Raw genomic sequence first — 18,822 nt, forward strand, 5'->3', positions numbered from 1 at the left:
AAAATGAGCCCTGATTCTTTCAACCAATTCATCTACTTGTTTGCACTATTAGGTTTGGTGGCCGTACCTATTATAATTCATCGATACATATCTCTTAGAACGATGTAACGATGTAGCCTGCTATGGTACATGGCATTTCGATCTAACAATTATATTGTTTTGGATATATATGAAAAAGTAAAGAATGATGTTATACATAGGTCTGACGTTTACGTATTTAAAATTAGAGTCTGAAAATGCGTAGTAATAGCCTGTTCATAATTTACTTTATCTTTTTACAAGAGATTTATTATACGAGCCTATTTGAATATTCCTTTTTTTTTGTAGTGAAGAACAAAAAGCTGAAGATGACGTAATATCTGTTGCCTATTGCTAATGAGTAAAGTAAATTGATGCGAAATTTAGCAACAGTTTGCCGATTTATTTATGGAAATTTGTGAACTAATTTATTAGCTGGAGCAGCGTTTGAGGATGTTATAAGAAAACGCTAGCAGTCAGATTGTGAAAGTAACCTTAATCACCAAGCCATTCCAATACAATTTTCAGAAAGAAGATCCAATTTGTTTTCAGAATTCCAAAAAAGTAGGTCAAGTGAAGAATTAGAAACTATCTTATCGTAACAATTGCTGAACGTTTACGTTGTTTTTATGCAATGAACAAGGTAAATACTTTGCTGAGCACAATAAGATCGTAGTTGCACAATTGATTAAAATCCGTTGTTTTATCGACCACTTTGCATCGTGTTTGCTGAACTGTTCCGCTCAAATATTTTTTTTGTTTAAATTTGTTGATTACACAAACACTTTGCATTCCTGTGCTTATGTTTTTTTTATTTTTCAGTTCGAAAGGATCTTTGATAAGAAGACATCACGTCACTGAGCTTCCGTTTGTTGCTTTTTGTTTGGATATTTTAATAAGCAGCTTTTGCAAAGCCTGGTGAAAATAGTTAGGCAGGAAAACTCCTGCAATGTAGTTATTTGAATAATTTTATTGGTCATTTACAAGTAAAATTAGAGAAAAGTGGAAAATAAATTACCTTCATGAGAACAGAAGATCTTCACCCTGGTTAGCTCAGTGCTCAAGCTTCACGACCCAAGATCTCGCGGCGCTGGTTCGGCTCTCCGGGTGAGCGCTTGAGCACTGAGCTAACGTATTGAAAAACTGCTCTCCATTCAGCGACACCCAGTCGATGGAATAATTTCCCGGCAACAACACTTCAACAACAATTGGAAAAATTTACTCTGTCAATCTCGGCAACAGGCCCTGCATCACAAGCCTCTACAAGTATGCGAAACTACCAGGAATAATCTATCAGAGACTTCATCAGACCGAGAAAAAATATTCAAAACCAATCAACTGCAGACGTTGAAACAATATAGATAGACGGATTTTGCTGTCTGGGTAGAATCAACTACCTGCCACTGGAAAACGACTGATTAGAAAATGTCAAAAGAAACCTTCCAAAGCACAGCCCAGAATAACTACGAGAATTGGCTTGAAATCGCCAATTGTGGAAACTTTTATTTGCGCTATTTTGCACCAAATTGGTGTAAAATAAATCATTTTAATTACTGAAGACATTGTGGTCATTGTACAATAATGATACCCCAGCCATTTTGGAAGAAAATATTTTATAACAATGTTAGCTTTTACCAAAATTGATACTTTTTTCATACCGTTTTATCTTGTCTAAACAATTTCTGTGATATTTATAATTTAATAACTTATAAATTACTAATTGTAGCTAAATAATTTTTTGTAACTTCTTTATACAACACACAGTTCTCCGACTTATTGGTAAGTGAAGAAGAAAAGTTAATTTTAGTTTTGTCAACAAAACCTACAAGTATCTGAATCACTGATACCACTCATTACAGCAAATGATTGGCTGTCGTCAGCCGCATAGCCGAGTGGTAAAAGCCCTGCTACCACAATCGAATAGGCGCCGGTTCGACACCGCTCAAGAGCACACACACAGCTGTGCTGTGGCAAGCCTCAATGCAATAAAAAAATAAAAGCAAAGAATTGAAGCGCTAAATGCTATAGACAATTAGACATATAAAAAAATACAAAAATGAAAAACAAAAAAGAGAATAGTGAAGACGTAAACAAACTTTGCAAACGTAGCAATGTTGGGTCGCAGAAAAAAAGACTCTCAGTGAAATAGTATTAAACAAGTTAGTTAAAAAGATTTCGGTCCAATTTCTATTTGCCCTAATCTTTATTGCTAACTTTTATTTTAAGAAGCTTGTTTGAGGGTGTTGCTGTGGTTTCCATCACAAATAACATAAAATCTAACCAACAATCCCAATTAATAAGTCAAGTGAAATTGTTCGTTGAAACAGCTGGATCAAAGTCAGGGTTTGAAAATGAAAAGGTGTTTATGTCATTGGGCGTTGAAAACATCTCCCCATTGTTTGTGTGTTCTGTACGTTCAAACGTGTCCACGTTTGGTATGATTTCTTGTTCTTTGGAACAATCCTTAGATGATTCGTTAATATTATCAATTTGGTTTTCTAACTTGTCCACACTAGGTGCTTGCTGATGATCGTCATTGTCCGGAAGTGAGACGTCTTGTTTATTAGTATCACAATATCCTCCCATGTCTATCATAGTATAGCTTTCTCTGCGGGTTTCTCTTGAAAGAAGACCATCGTGGCAATTCTCAGCAAACATACTCAGTGGGTGATCATCAGACGAAGATTGTGATACCCTTGGACGCTGCAATCTTTTAGACATAAATTCAAAATCCTCAGCGCTTCGTCGTTTAGATATTTTTTTCACCAAACCAAATCTTGGTAATCTGGGTTTCGGTATTCTTCTTGTAAAACGCTTTTTTGCATCTAGATTCCTCGACTTTTGTGTAACTTTAGATAAACTTGGTTGCTGAATAGTTGTCTCATTCATTGACAAGCATGACGTTGCATCATTGAGCTCATTTGTTTTGCCCTGCGCCGTATCAAAAATAATGATTAGGCCTATATTAAAAAAGCAAAAAAAAGACGTAATCACCGAAAGTCACACTTAAGGGAGAATATTACCGTTATCTGTAGATAAATTCTAGCCTATATGCAAAACACAACAAAATTGTTAAAATAAAGACAATCTGCAATTGTCAAAATAACGTCAATAAATTGTGTAGTTGATTACTTTTAGCTTTTAATTTTGTAGCCTCCTCAGTCTTTTCTATAAGTTAACTTCACAACAAACATAATTTTTTTTATTATGTTCTTACGGCGATCATGCAGCGACTGTTGAGCGTTCATAACAGGTTAGCAGCCGCCAAAACAAAATACAGCACTGCGGAAGTTTCATACCTTAAGTTGGTCTTTAGATCCATTTAGCGATTGTTGGCTTTGACTTTGGAGTAAATCACTCTCAGAAATAAGAGATTTTCTGTGATGTCAATATGTTTAGATAACACTTTGCGAAAAAAAAAATTAAAATTTTTTCGTGTCTTTTGTGACAACGTGCAACACACTTGCGTGCAAAGCACACTGTGGTAGCGCAGTAGCAGATGCAACAGAGCACAGAACATCAGTCCGTTTGTGTTGTTGTATTTTGACACAGCCACGACAGAAATCGCACCAATAGGCGTCACATCTTATGCCACTTTCACAGTTCCATCATATTCAATAGAAATCGGATGAACTTCGAAGAGATTTTTGTTTATCTTTTTACACTTTTAAATTTTGTACATTTTTAGCGTAACTTCATATCTCATTAGCAACAGTACATTGGCCACGAGAGCTAACAAGCACACTTGGGGACATCATACGTCAAGGAGAACGCTGGCGAAAGTTGCATAATGAGCTCAGCATTTCAATATTAAATGCGGTGCCTATAGCAGAGCTGATTGAAAATTATTGGTCACGATTTTGTACATTAACAAGTAATTTTCGTACCTTTGTTTCAGTCCCATCTCATTTTCTTTTAAGTTAGAACGATGTTTATTGTTCCAGCGGTTCCCGGCCATATTTGGCTGAACAAAATTAAAATAATATCTTATGCATTTATTTTTAGTAAAACATAATTTCATTTTTCAAATTGAAGCGTTTAGAACGAAAAGTGACCAAGTCACAAAATACTACTAAGGAGATATTGACATGTACAGTTTTCAATTGCATTGTAAAATCAAGATTTACAAGATTTTTTTTGTTTTTACCATATGTCAGTGTCTACAACCCCAGCCTAGTTCTGATTGCACTATTAATTGATTTTTTAGTTGAACTTGTCAAAAAATATTGATAATATTCTTTTTTGGACTTATGCACTTTTCTTCAAAATTGCTGGACTTAGGCACTTTTAGACACAAATGATGGACTTAAGCACTTTTAAGTGTTCTATAGGCCTAACAGAATTTGCCATCTCTTACTCCAGATACTACTGTAAAGTAAGCTATTTAAATATATTTCTTTAAACCTCGCACTAATATGACGTTGGAATAATCTGCAAAGAATTATTTTGGGTTAGAAATATCTTGAAAAAAATAGGCTGGTAGCACATAAGAACTGTTACTGGTAATTAATGGGGTAAAAAACAGGTAAAGTACAGAGACTTTCCCACCTTCATTGGCAATGTACAGTAGAATAATAATTGGGTTAGGCCTACTAGACTACATAATAATAATTGGGTACACTCTCAAAACCTTCTTCCCTTCATTAGTAGTGTAGTACAGAAGTAAAGAAGACTGGTAGATAGGCTAGGACCTTTACAAAATACAGTAAGTTATAAAAATAATAGTCCAATCTAATAGGCTACTTAATCTTAGGAAAAGTGTACTTCATTTCGTTATCTGCTGGCACCAGCACTCCATCGAATAGCCTAATCATGTCCCAGGAATATTGAAGTCTGCACTGCTAAACTTCTTGCAAACTGGACCTGTGGACTGCTGAATTTGATTCGAAAGCAGTAGGCCTATAAATACTACCGGTATTTGATCACTTATATGCAAAATATCTACAATTAAAAGCTGATAACACTACCGTTTTTAACACTACCAATGATCCTAATCCTTCACCTACCCTACCTAAACCAGAAGCAGTGTCCTAGTCTAAATAACCGGTAACCAGCTAATGACTTTATATCCTCTAAAATGGAACCCGATCAAAAAGCAAAATAAAAATCATGTCACGTGTTTAAATGACTCGACGCTATTGGTCAGAACAGACTTAGCTACTTCTAGAAGAAAAAATTACCTTTCTGCTCAAAACCTGTATTCGAAAATAATGGCTTAGCAACCTTTATACCAAAATATTTTTGTGTCTGGTGACAAAGGACAATGAAAGCAATACGTTTTTGTACTTAACTCAATTCGAGTGAAAATGTGACTTAGTCACTTTTCGTTCTAAACGCTTCAATTATACCTAACATGCAAATGTCCCAATGAACAAATCGGTTTTTGTAAAGGTGTCAAATCTGAAAGAAGTTAACGGCAAAGATTGTAGGCTGATACAAAGGCTGCTATCTTTCGATAACCTACTATGATTATTATTTTTTTTTAAACTATTTTAAGTCTACTCGTATTTAAGTAACGATTACCCAAACTGTAAGTTTCGTTATTTTTACATTGATTCAACGTCTGCAGATGTTGAATTAATGTAAAAATGATGCATTTTGCTGTCTGGGCTAGCTAGGATGCAATTCATTTTACATACCGGTGTGTGCACATGTATAAATGACGCAAAAACTTGTATTTTTCTATTTTCAATTTTTTTTAGTTCAGATGAACATTCAACTAAATAATAAGTGCATACCATCCATGGTTATTTCCCAGCTTTACAATTTTTTTTACGTTGATGCAACGTCTGTTGACGTTGAATCAAAGGAATCAATCTAAAAGAACTAATTTGTTGGCTGGGATGGTTTTAGCTCTTTTGCAAATCTGCTGTAATTGAATAAAATAGTGAATAACAAATAAGTAAATTACCGTGTCACTTGTTTTGTCGTGTTGGACTATTCTGGCAGCAAGGCTTTTAGCTTCGGAGGAATTATCGTCAGAAGTTTTTAGCTTGTTGTTCAAAGCTTCGCTATCTTTACCTAAAGCAAGATTTTTCACTTAGTGGTTGGCTGACATGGATATCACGATTTGTCATTAGACTGAATTGCTTTTATCACTCAACCATGCAAACTGCCACGAAGCATCATGGTACTGTTATGAGGTCCACAAATAAAACAAGCTTCAATTTGTTAAAATTGTAACAGTTTTCACCAATTTGTTTCAATCTTTCTGCGGCTACGTTTTCCAGAGTAGCTCTCTTGAGGGGAAAGTGCTCCAGGATGTTGTTAAAGTCATCAACATGGAGGGAGTATATGTGACAGTAACTGGTGGAGATCACGGAAGCGACACGACGTTCGTGTACAAGAAGACAAATCTCTGCAAAAACACAAATAGCTAAAACTAGCAAGTCTTTTGGACTTTAACTTTGCTGAAAATACAATATTTAACATTTTTGAAGCATGATGATGATGGCGTATGAGCGATCTTTCCAGGCTAGATTGGAGGGCAGGAAATATTCAGCCACTCAGCAGTCTCGTCGTCCAGAACCCTCAGACCATGCGCACCATGTGGAGGCCGGTGGGTTAGGCAGTGGTGGATGACATGGTCTGCGGTCTGTTCCGTGGCGCCACACTCGCATTCTGATGAAGGAGCCAGGCCCCACTTGTACATGTCCGAACGAAAGCGGCATGAGTAGTTGGTTACAAGGGTTAAGCAGTAAAGTTATCTTGATGCTTTTTAGGTCATCTTTGTTAGCCTAATCAAGAAAAAAAAGTTTAAGAAAAAGTTAAAAAATTCTATGTAAAACCCATTCACATCATGGTGATACCAAACTTTACTTGCCGACAACTTGAAAACATTTCATCCAATACTTGCCTCCAAAGTAAGACCCGTCGGATAGTGGAAAAACCTGTTCCGAGCCGCTTTTACGCACTTCTACGCAACCACGCTGGATAAAATACATCTTCTTTCCATATGTTCCTTCTTTCACTATCACATCTTTTGTTTCATAGCAAAAATAATACTTTTAATACGATATTGCAGTCTTCAAATAGCAATAGGCCTACATGTCATTTTATTCTTTCAAAAAGGTTTTTGTGCCATTTTAACTTGTAAGAATTTTAAAATCATAACTCTCGCATTAAAAGAAATGAAGTAGTCTACACCTTGTCAGTGCTAGGTGTAACAACTGCCCTGTTTTTCAACATTTTCATCTGTTGTTGCAACGTGCCGGCCAAGTGGAGTGGGTACAATTCTTGGCTTATTGTATGTGTTGTAACAACCGGAAAAGAACAAACACTTTTCTGAGAAATTTCCTTGATGGTGTAGCAGAAACAATTTATTACTAATGTCGCAACGTACATAGGCTATTAGGCATATTTGTGAAAAAGATATATGTAACACACAGCTAGCAATGTTTTGAAAAATGTTTACCTTCAGGGAGATAAACTTCAAATTTGAGTTTTTGAACAATTCCAGTGACAAACTCTTGGTCAGAGCCCACAAAGTACGGCACGGAAGCCACCAAGTGGCGACAATTGTAGTTGACTACTTCCTGAAGCAGAAAATCGTGTTTAAACATTCGAAAAAATTATCTTCTAAACCATAAAAAAAAACTTGTCAAATGTGAAAGCACTCTTTTTTGTAGTTTGTGATATGAAATACATTTGATTTATTTGTTGCTACAAGCAGCCTATTAGTAGTAAACCTAATAGTGTAATCGATCAGCTATTTGGTCACAGTGCAACCGCAATGTCACAACAATTACATAATTTTTTGTCTAGCTCACCCTTTGTTTGCATAAACATCTCACCTCCCGTAATCCTTTAGACAACTCGGCAAGTATTCCTTCTTCATCGAACATCTTGCCTTGGTAACGGGTTTCGTAGTATTTGTGTACCCGGTTACGAAGGGGTTTGGGTAGACGCCGATATCTCATATATTCTTTCACCTGCATGTACTGAAATCCAAAAACAATTTCCTAATCAATTTAATATAAGCTTTAATTTATAACTTTAACAATATTGATTAACAATAAACAATATTGATTAACAATAAACAATATTTTAACAATTATCAATATAACTTTAACAATGCAGTATTTACTTTAACATATTGTATAAGTATATACTGAAATGCATGCAAACAACAGCCAATTGGTGTAAAAGTTGCCAAAATTAATTAGACTAGCTAAATAGACTGCCAATGTGCTTCCTATGAACTAAATGCACCGCAAATAAGACATATTTTTTAGAAAAAGAATAAACATTCTATATGATTATTTTAAATCAACTTGATACAAATACAGTACAATAGTGCCACTGTAAACTAAAGTGAGTTAAACAAAATAAATGTGTCAGATGAAACTATATGTAATAGCAGCCATGCAAACCTTTTCCTTATATTGGCGCTTAGACGAATCCATAGATTGGATTAGTGCAGTTGCATGACCAATGAACATGGCAAAACAAACGGCTCCTGCATTATACAGACAGATTAAATGGAGAAGATAGCACGTTTTAGTGGGTCTCAATGTTTCCAAATTAAAATATATTCATTCACAATTTCATAATCACCTTCAAATGCAAGTAATGTGTACTTATGCAAAACATTGATGAGCACTTTAATTTTGAGATAACCGAAGCATCGAAAATCAAATTTATTATACTGTAGAAAACTTTATTCTTGAACTAAGAAAGCCTTATTGAAAACTTAATCTTAGAAATTTCACATAGGCTACTTGCAAGAACTTTGAACTTTTGAAACAGACCAAGTCACCAACATTGACAAAGTGAATTTTCTCGCTCATGGTCAGATTAAAGTTACTTGCTAAATTAATTCATCCACAAGTTGTCGCAGACTGGATAGCTCTGCTTGAAGTGCATTGCTCAAGTACATACCTCAAAGTTGAACCATCATTAATTAATCTTGTAATTTATTCGTTTCCGAGGCTAAGCGTGTATCTAACTGATTTACCACATGCTATAACGTCACTACTATTTTTCGCTATGCAAGAAACTAAAACAGCTTTGAATACTTTAGCTTGAAAAATGAAAAAAATCCAGGTTTTATCAACTAAACAAGGCTTTCTTACCGTTTCTCTTCCTTATGTAAAAACTGGATTCTTAACTGTTCTGTATACATTAGTATTAAATTAAAGTGAGCTCGATGCAGGGAAGTAAAAATTGAAAAAATATGTGAGAAGATCCAAAAATACTCGTATATCGTACCATTAGAATATAAACAGAAAAACCTTCGACCAATCAAAATCCGTTTGTGATATTAATTTTTGTCTATCGTAATAACTTGTATGCTGTGCACACTAATCTGCAGTATGATATATTTTTCTTGCGAATGCTATCACTTAAATCTTTCATTTTAACCGCGCATAACTGCTGATATCTATGTGCTGACAGTCTCAGCAAACAAGATTAAGAAAATGAATACATTATCATATAAATAAATTATTATCTATGCAATCAGTGGCGAATTCGAAGTAAGCGGTGCCCTTCAAGATAAAAAAAAAATTAACTTTACTGTAGATAACTTGCAGCTTATTTGGAAGGTCCAAGACTTGGTCATTATTAGTCATATTTATACCAGTCATTCTGTCGTTTACTTTTTTATCAAAGCAGAATTGTAATGAATGCTTCTTGTTTTTACACTAACAACGCTGTTACAGTGTTTCACTAGTCAAATATGCAACATTAAGTTCTGAATGTTATTGATATCGTTTTTGTCAAAGTTATCATCTGGAACAGATCCCTTCAATGTAGTTTCATTGATTGAAGAAATCTTCGTCTTCAAACTAGGAAGGCCTCTTTGAAAGCTTAATCTTGGTAGTTTGGCATGCATGTGGAAGTGGAGCCTTAGAGAATTGTTCTTAAATGGTGTCGCACGAACTCTAAACCTTAAACCATCGTTTCTCGGTCTTGTGGTTGTTTTTTTCACAACTTCGTTAGTCAGGCGGACAAGTTCTAAACTGTAATCACTACATCCAAGCCACCTGATACCATAGACAGCATCGTCATCCACAAGTCCATCATGTTCTTGGGCGGCTCTTGTCCGTAGCCAATGCACAGCATGTGGGACATGGCTTTGAATACGCACCAGGAATACTGTTCCCACCAGTGCTTGTCCTAGCAAAAATATAAGCGCAATGTATACCAATACAAATTAATGTCAAAACAATAAAAAACTTATTAATAGTTTTTAAATTACTTGGGATACTACAAGTAGATTTTACTCTTTTTTTGATAGGATTGTAATTTGTTCAATCGCATCATTGCATTGATGTTCTTGAAAGTGATTACGCCCCAGGCAGCAAGTTAGGCGTTTTTTGCATTGATTCAACGTCTGCAGACGTTGAGTTAGAATAAAAAAGGCTAATTTGCTGTATGGAATGGCATTATTTCAATGGCTTGTGGTTTTTCTCAAAGCATTTTTTTGATATAATATTCTAATTAACTAAAGATCTTTGTTAGCTTATTTTATTGATTCCATTTCACGTATATTGGCGTACAAATTTTCCAGTACAAGAATATGATCTTTCTTCAAACAATTAACGCTTATTTATGAACAACAAACCAGAATAACATTCCTCTTTGCACATGTTAGTTCTATTTTTCTTATAATGTTACGCTAAAAGATAAAACAAAATTGGGCTAAAAGCACTTTTGTTCGCTACCGATGTTTTCCGTTTTGTTGTTTTACCTGCAAATCGTCGACGACTATCCAGGAATCTCGAGGGAAACCATACAACATTGGAACTAGAAACTGAATGCAACCATTCCAGTGCCCAATAAGCAACATCAGACAAACAAGGTTAAAGATTCTGACTGCAGCAACAGCTAGATCGTATTGCATTCCAACAATCTGGAAGGGTAGAATAAGTAAGTTATATAATGTTGTTACGTAACAAAGAAAACGCTGCATTATTCTGGATTTTATTTTAAATAGTAAAAAAGCGAGCATTTTTTCCGGCATTTCAAATCGTCCCTGAATAGTTGAGTGGTGAGAGGGTTGTACGACGTTCCAATGGGTGCTAGTTCGACACCGCTCAAGAACATGCAGTTTTGTCTTTGGCAAGGTAATTAACTAAGACCACGTGACTACAGCGTGAATCTTACTCGTTGTACCGCTTCCAACAAATTTGGCTACAAGAGGAAAATACCTGCTTTGTATTGGGTGGTGTAGCGATATATGAAGCTATTTTAATGCAGTTGCTTCTACAGAATACATCCACAATACTCTCATATTAAATAACACATAACTTAAGCTAACAAAAAGCTGTGGGTTTATTAGAAATGTAAGTTATTGGATACCGGTGTTAAATTTATGTTGCTGATTGACACTGCATTCTATTAACTTGAAATTTCCTTCTTTTTAACTTGTAACCTCTATCAGAGTCTATCTTATCAATGTTTTTGATTTTACGCCATTATTTCTAATTTTCAATTTATTTGTTTATTTTTTCTTTCTGTTCTATTGTGTAGTAATCTCTATTGGTGTTGCTAATTAAACGGAAGATTAAATGTTTGTTGGTTTGTGACGACATAGTTTGATAAATTACTTCATCAATATTTAAATGCTCAAACCAATTGTCTTATCTTACTTGCTCCCACTGGTGGACGTATCGTATGAGTCTTGATATTCTGAGGAGGCGCAGTAGGCTGACCAGCTTCACAAATCGAAACAATTTAACTGCCCGTGACGCATTCCCGGATGCGGACCCACCTGTGGTCATCTGACCAAAAAATACAATTGAAGATGAAATAAACCAAAGGTGCATTTTGTTTTATTTATTTGTTTCAGAAGAGTTGATAAATGCAAAGAAAAACACTTGGTTTTAAATTTAAAGCTGTTGCACTTGCAATAAAATTGTTTTATTGTTTTTATTTTTAAATGTTAAAATTGTTATACAAACAAGTAACACAAAATTTAACATGATTTGATTTAGACAAACAAAGAAATATATCGAAACCGAGACAACAAAATCCGTAGACGTTGAATCAATGCAAAAATGACTGATTTTGCTGTCAGGAAAGACCTTGTCTTTCATCCGAAAAGAAAATTGGATTTGTAATGCAAATCCAATATGACATCATATAGTCAATCGGTTTAGATTCTAGAATAAAGCCGTTGGTTAGTTTGACATGTTTGAGTGATTAAGTGGTACTGCAGTTATTTACCTACTAAATTGTTGAGTACATGGAAGTGAAGCAGTCCTTTGAGCTATTATTTTTGACTCTAGTGTAAAAAACACTCTGATATACGACGTATGACTGCAACTTAAAATTGATTGACCCGAGGTAAAAATGCAATTCTTGTGTCGTTTCGTATTTAAAATAAAATCCCAAGTGACATACAAATCAATGTAAAACCAAATTTTATTGATTTCTTTTCAGGCATGTTTAATTAACCCAGAACGGTCTCCTAGATTAATGACACAGCAAGATGTGCTACCAGGTGGCTAAAAATCAATAATCACGTCAAAAAATTTGAGTAAAGGCCGATACCCTTTGTTTTCAGATCGACTTCTCTCGCCTGCAAATGGAATTATTTTCTTGTTGGTTATCATAATTTCTACAAGTCAATTAAAGTAGAAAGTGGTTGGTTTGTGATATGTGTGGTGATATTTATCTACAAAAGCAGTAAATTGTCAGTCATTGCACTTAACTTGTTACATGTTTCCCTGTAAATAATACTGGTAATTTTTCTATTGCAATATCGTAAATCAAAAATCACTTTTCAAAATCAAATTTGTATATAACACTGGCCAACCAGAAATTTTTACAAGAGAAGCTAACAACCATCTGTAAGCAATTCTGATGTGCTGACCTCGAATTTGAAGACATAATTTTGCTTTTACGTAAAGATTTTAAGATAATCACAAAAAAGTTTTAATTGTCCTCAACATAGTGCTTATGACGTAGTAACATTTTAAAGTGATGATGTAAGAGGTATAATTGTTTTAAATAATGCTTTGCATTTTTTGTGATGTCATAACCTATTTTGATAAACTGCTGATTATATCCAGTCGTATCCATCTCAAGGACAAGGCGTAGTGTCATCAAGTGACCGTGTCATTGGTTTTGAGGTTGTTGCCATGCTTGTGCTGTAGCCATATGTAGCTAATGTGTTTGCTTAAACTAAAACCTAAAAATGTTTACTTTTTCATGTTTCTTTTACAAAAGTTTAAACCAAAACATTTTTGTTATGGGATTATTATGTGCATTTATACTTTTTCAAGGTCACGTCAGAGTTATCATTTTCATGGCACCAAAAGTCAAGTTCTCATTTTTAATCAGTTTTTCTTTTTAAGGTAGGTCATATGACACACGGTGTTTGATAGTCATAATTGCTGTTTCACGAGTTTGGTTTGACTGATTGCAAGAACAACTTACTAAAGTAACCCAAGACAGAAGAAAGTAAAAGTCAGTTGAATTATTTATGAAAAACACAGCGCTTTTGCTAATTAGCTTTTACAAGGGCATGTTGGCTTTATGCACCAATGTTCGACAGGTAGGCTACAAATCGGTTTACTCCATACAATTTACGAATTTTGTTGGGACGTTTAACAGACGTTGCAGACGCAGTGTCAGCAATAATAAAAGCACGATCGGTCAGGACTACAAACGACATTTCAGTGCGAATGTTAAAATTAAGTTTTTGTTTTCTTCTTTTATTCTGTCATATCCTAAATTTACTGAGCGGCAATCAAAAATCAGCTTTAAAAACTTGTCTTCTTTTATCCGCAGCATATCATGTATTTGATGAAATTGATTTTGTGTTTGGTTATTATGAACGATTGTCTAGATTTAGAACTTGTGCCGCAATATTTTGCTGCTATCTGGTTAATGTTTTTGTGTCTGATTCTGATTGATTCTAGCTTGAGTTCGATTTTAGGTCGAATCTTACTATACACTTGACTTTTAAAATGGTCTCATTGTTGTTGTTTATTTTGCAAAACAATAAAGACAAGTCGGATGATATTGACAAGGTTGCCACATGTTTTCGAAATTTCCAATTCAATTGCTACTGAAAAATAGCCCAACCGTCACAAGTAATTATTATTTTATTATTACTGTTTATTTGCATCACACAAGAATGTCCAATTGTCCATATTCGAATTAACAAACCAATAAAACAAGCCTAAAATAGCCTACAATATGACAAATTTGCGAAAAATATAATCAAAATCGAAAACATTTTGGTAAAAATGGAACGAAACCAAACGAAAAAAACGCAATTGCCAAATTTTCCAGCGACTCCAAAATAAAACGAGCCCAACTCCGCGTGAAAATCGCGGAACTGGCAGCTCTAGTACTTATGAGGACTCCAAATGTTTGTGCAATCATGGCGTCAAACCAATCAAGTGAAACAAATTTTTATCAAAAAACGTCAAGGTTTAGCATGTAAGCCCACAATAGATAAGAAATTATTATCTATCGCATTCAATCTATCATCTTTAACACAGTGAGCAAGTTAATCCTTTTTGCATTGATTTAACGTCTGTAGACGTATAAACAACTGTTGTGCTACCTAGGAATTGACTGAATGTTGCCAATTTACTAAAGCAATGGATTGTGTCTTGTTTAGTCTTAATTTAAGTCCAGGCTTTTAACGCAATTGAGTTTTTGTTAGAAATTTATCATGTGCTATCTTAGGGTTGCCAGATGGCCTAGATTTTCGTAACTTGTACATTTTTTGATAAAAGATATGAGCTAAAAAATACTTCGATAACCTTTCAAAATTGAATGAGGCTGTTCACCAGGCATTTAGTCAAAAACATGATATACATTGCACCAGAAGAACGTATATAATTTTATTTATTGAAAACGTTAGTATATTTTTTTATCCTTAACAATAATCAGAAAAATAATCCGGTTTCTAGCGCTTGGAATAATCACCACGCTGAATTACTTATATAGTAATAAGGCGTTCAAGTCTAGTGTACCTTCACTGCACTGATGAGACCTCAAGGTTGAAACAGTGACGTTCTGTTTGCAGTTACGAAATATTAATTGTAGAATTTATTGCTTTGTTTCCACAAGGGGTAATACTTTGCAAAAAAATACACAATTTTTTGGATGCATTTTTGAGTGACTACAACAATGCGAAGTGTTAGGTAATTTTCATTGCATCGAGTAAGAGAAAACAAACAATCCAGTGATAAAAGGTTGTTTATAGTATGACCAAATGCGGTATCGAACCCAAGTTTAAAGTGACAAGGACACTAGCTAGGCAGCCACTGAGTTGGGTGCCAAAGCACACTAGCTAGAGGTACAGGTGAGTCCTATTGCCTACTTGATTTCAATCTTCGAAGATAAGTTTTGTATTATGCTAAGCTATCGGCACTAACGAGAGTGGAGTGGCCAGTCCCTTTCTCTCGAAGAACGCAAACTACTAATTTGTAAGGTGTTGAAAAGGAGCGATCTTCCTGGCGTCAGCACTACCTGCTACACTCGACTGCCGAGAAACAATTTGTAAGGTGTTGCAATTTGTGGAAAGCAACGGCCCTTTTTTCGTCTTGCATGCACTAACCTGTAAGATGTAATCAAGCGGCAGCGTTGAAATGAGGTCGATCCAAAACCAAGTTTTGAAATACCTGCTTCGAATTGTGGCCAGGTTTAAAATGACCTCGCCCTCACCCGAGTCCATTATAATGCCGGTGCAAAAATTGAGCCCGATATCTGCAAGAAACCTAAAAAAAATTGAACATTCATAATCCCATATTCTGTTCAGTGTACAATAGTAAAAATACAACACCATGTTTTTATTATGTTAATGCCGTACCGCGGTGGTACTGAAAATATCATGCGGTTATCTAAGTAAAGGTTCCTTCGATGCCCATTAGAACGCTAAGCAGTAAACAAGTTGTGCTAAATTACAAACTAAAAATACCAAATTTATTATTCGCATCACTTCGTAGATTCAACTTGTTTTAACGATCCCAAACAGATTGTGTAATCAACCGTTTATGCATTGATTTGCTACCTGAGGATACATTTCTCAGTCAGCAAATCAACCCATATCACATTTATCATCTGCAAAGGTCGAATCAATGTGATATAGAATTGCTTTACAAGCTAGTTCATGGACAAATAGCTTTGCCTCTCACCAGCAATCCATTGCAAGGTTGAATGCAATCCATGACCACACTGTCGTCATTTCATCATTGAAGAATGTGATGGCGACAGGGATGACAAGCATGCTGATGATCAATAGAACCAAGCTGATGCAATCCCACAAAAATCTAAACAAAAAACAATCTTAGATTCTTAGTCACGTACATCTGAAAAAACAAATTGTTCCTTTGTGGCTGATATGCCGACATGTTATTTGTATCATACAAATTTTCTATTATAACGCTATTTAGAGCTATTATTGGCAAGAATTTGCATGCAGTAATTTTATACCCGGCCCTTGGATGATTTTAGTAACCTGACATTTTTCTGTAGGACCTGGAATTGGACAAAAACACCACGTATAGTTTAGATTCCTATCGTGATAAAACACGTTTGCATCTTTTTCAGGTTTTTTAGAGACAACTTTATTTTTTAGTAGAAAACTACTTCTTCTCTTGATGAACCTCTTGTATTTTTTTCTTTCTTGAGATAATGTTTTGTATATCTTGTTTTATAGATGTCTTGTTTAGGAGTCAGAATCTTTGATTAGTTCCTGCCTCAAATTATCCTCCTAAACATCCGCATTGTAGCCTACAGTATTTAGTTTAGTATTGTTTTTAGTATAACATTGTTGTCGGCAAGAAAGTCTGAAATAGTGGCAGTGTTCACAAGAACTAGGCTACAATTATACTGTCTGCATCTAAAATCGAGTGGCTTTGTGGTGCTTTCTTTATTATATTTATTGAGTATAATTTAACGCAGTCAATGTTTGCTGCATTGCCCAGTGGTGAGATCTCTGCTGCAAAATCGAAAGGGCTCTGGTTCGACACCTCTCAAGAGTATGCGTTGTCTTAGGCAAGAGATGGCTTTCCCATCCATTTCACCTAAATATTCAATTACCGAGCAAATGCATAGGCAAAAAAGCTCAGTTGGTCAGTATGGTCTGTAACGCACATCACTGTAGGGTTGAGTAAGCTATAATGACGTTTCATGTCTATTTTGAAACGTGACGATATTTATACTAAAAAGCAAACTTTTGGTTGGTTTAGTTGGTTGATTTTTGAATCTTTATCCTCGGACTGACAAAACCTTGATAGGTTATTCTTGGAAGCTTCTCATACTTGTAGAGGCTCTTGACGCAGGGCAGGTTACCGAGATTGGCAGAGTGAAGTTTTCCAATTGTTGAAGTGTTGTTGCCAGGAAATTATTCCATTCATTAGGTGCCTCGGAATGGAGAGCAGTCCTGAAATGCGTTGTTCAAGCACAGACCCCGAGAGCCGAACCAGCGCCTCGTGATCTTGAGCCGGGCGTGTAAAAACCAAATAATTTCATAATCCAATGTTCCCAAAAGCTGTTTGAGGAAAAATATTTCAGAGGGAATTTTTTTTATATAATTTCTTTAAAACAAACATGTGACAAACAATGTCGTGCGATATTTTCAAGTAGCAATTGCACATTTATTTAATTTGGATAGAGTTTTGTCTGTAGTTGATTTTGTCTTTCAAACTTTCAATTACAGTGACAGCGGTCAAATGCAGTGCATGTGATGCTTATAAATTATTCACGTATCATCAATGGGGAACTCTCTTATAGTGAGCTGTTCTTTGTAAATTGCAGTAATGATCGACGCAATTGTTGGAGAATATCTTGATTGCTTACGTATACAAGCCCAGATCTGCATAGCTCGCATTCAAAGGAGAGTCTTAGGAAAAGGGAATAACTAAGGAATAAAGTATATAAATATTTTCCCTTTTTATGAGCTGCACAGTCTGTCATGCAACCCGACTTGAGCACTTTGCCTTTTGCCTTGAGCACAACTCAACTTGAGCACAACGCCGATTGAGCACAACGCCGATTGAGCACTTTACTTGAGCAAAGCTCACTGCTTGCAGTTTGAGCACTTTGGCAAGGTTGGCGGAAGTACCATTTTTGGAGCTTAGCCTAAGTTCCACAAATGGGAAAAAGTCACATGGAGATATATCCATGGCCATACCAGTGTACCTACTGCACTGAGGAGGCCAGAAGGCCGAAACGGTGTGCACTGTCTGCAGTTATGAATAGTTACTAAATGCAAAATAACTGCGAAGCATGACACAAGCACCATAACATTCTATATCGCAATATACGGTCATAATTACACTACTAAAGTCAGTAGCCACCAATGAAATACGTGCAAAAATTCTTGCTGTTATACCTCATATTGGAGTAAGGGTGAATGACCCATTTGTTTGTACTTTTAAGTCGTTCATTTTCCTGCTTCACACCGTTTTCGCTTCCGTACGCCCGCATTGAAAACCTGGCTACAGGCACTGACATAGAACTAGAAGACCTGGAATAAATACAAATTATTTTGAAAAGCCATATATCTGAGTAATTTTTGTGATTTGCTTACGGTATTAATTCTCTTGCAGCAAAGGAAGCTGCGTTTGATTTCTTGCAAAATAGCAGCAACAAAGTGAAACCACCTGCAGGCCCCTATAATGCAATCGATAAATACTTGAGTCTATATACACAGCAGCACCACATAACAATAATCCAATCCTCGGCTACCAGCTCAGTGGCCGAAAGGTTTTGCCTTCGGCTCTGGTGCTGAAAGATTTGAAATGGATTCCAGGTTGGGTCATACCCAAAACTTTAAACACGGTACCGATTGTGTTCTTTCTTGCATAAGGCAGTGAGAATCAGTCGGGTAGT

At 35.5% G+C, this 18,822-nt stretch overlaps 1 protein-coding gene across 1 annotated transcript; it reads right to left on the reverse strand.

Moving 5' to 3' along the window:
• Positions 1-1,590: 1,590 nt before the first annotated feature.
• LOC145780995 (potassium/sodium hyperpolarization-activated cyclic nucleotide-gated channel 3-like) lies at positions 1,591-18,444 on the reverse strand. Its single transcript, XM_082592687.1, has 15 exons — positions 18,323-18,444; positions 16,122-16,256; positions 15,545-15,704; positions 11,613-11,744; positions 10,712-10,873; positions 10,005-10,137; positions 8,391-8,476; positions 7,812-7,958; positions 7,433-7,553; positions 6,875-6,997; positions 6,212-6,376; positions 5,930-6,039; positions 3,906-3,982; positions 3,318-3,396; positions 1,591-2,949 (listed from the first exon to the last, which is right to left on the reverse strand). The coding sequence occupies exons 1-15, from the start codon at positions 18,442-18,444 to the stop codon at positions 2,320-2,322; spliced, it is 2,382 nt and encodes a 793-aa protein (XP_082448813.1). The 3' UTR covers positions 1,591-2,319.
• Between the last annotated feature and the right edge of the window lie 378 nt (positions 18,445-18,822).

This window comes from Aplidium turbinatum, chromosome 12 (assembly GCF_918807975.1).
Source record: "Aplidium turbinatum chromosome 12, kaAplTurb1.1, whole genome shotgun sequence".
In the NCBI taxonomy this organism is placed as follows: domain Eukaryota; kingdom Metazoa; phylum Chordata; class Ascidiacea; order Aplousobranchia; family Polyclinidae; genus Aplidium; species Aplidium turbinatum.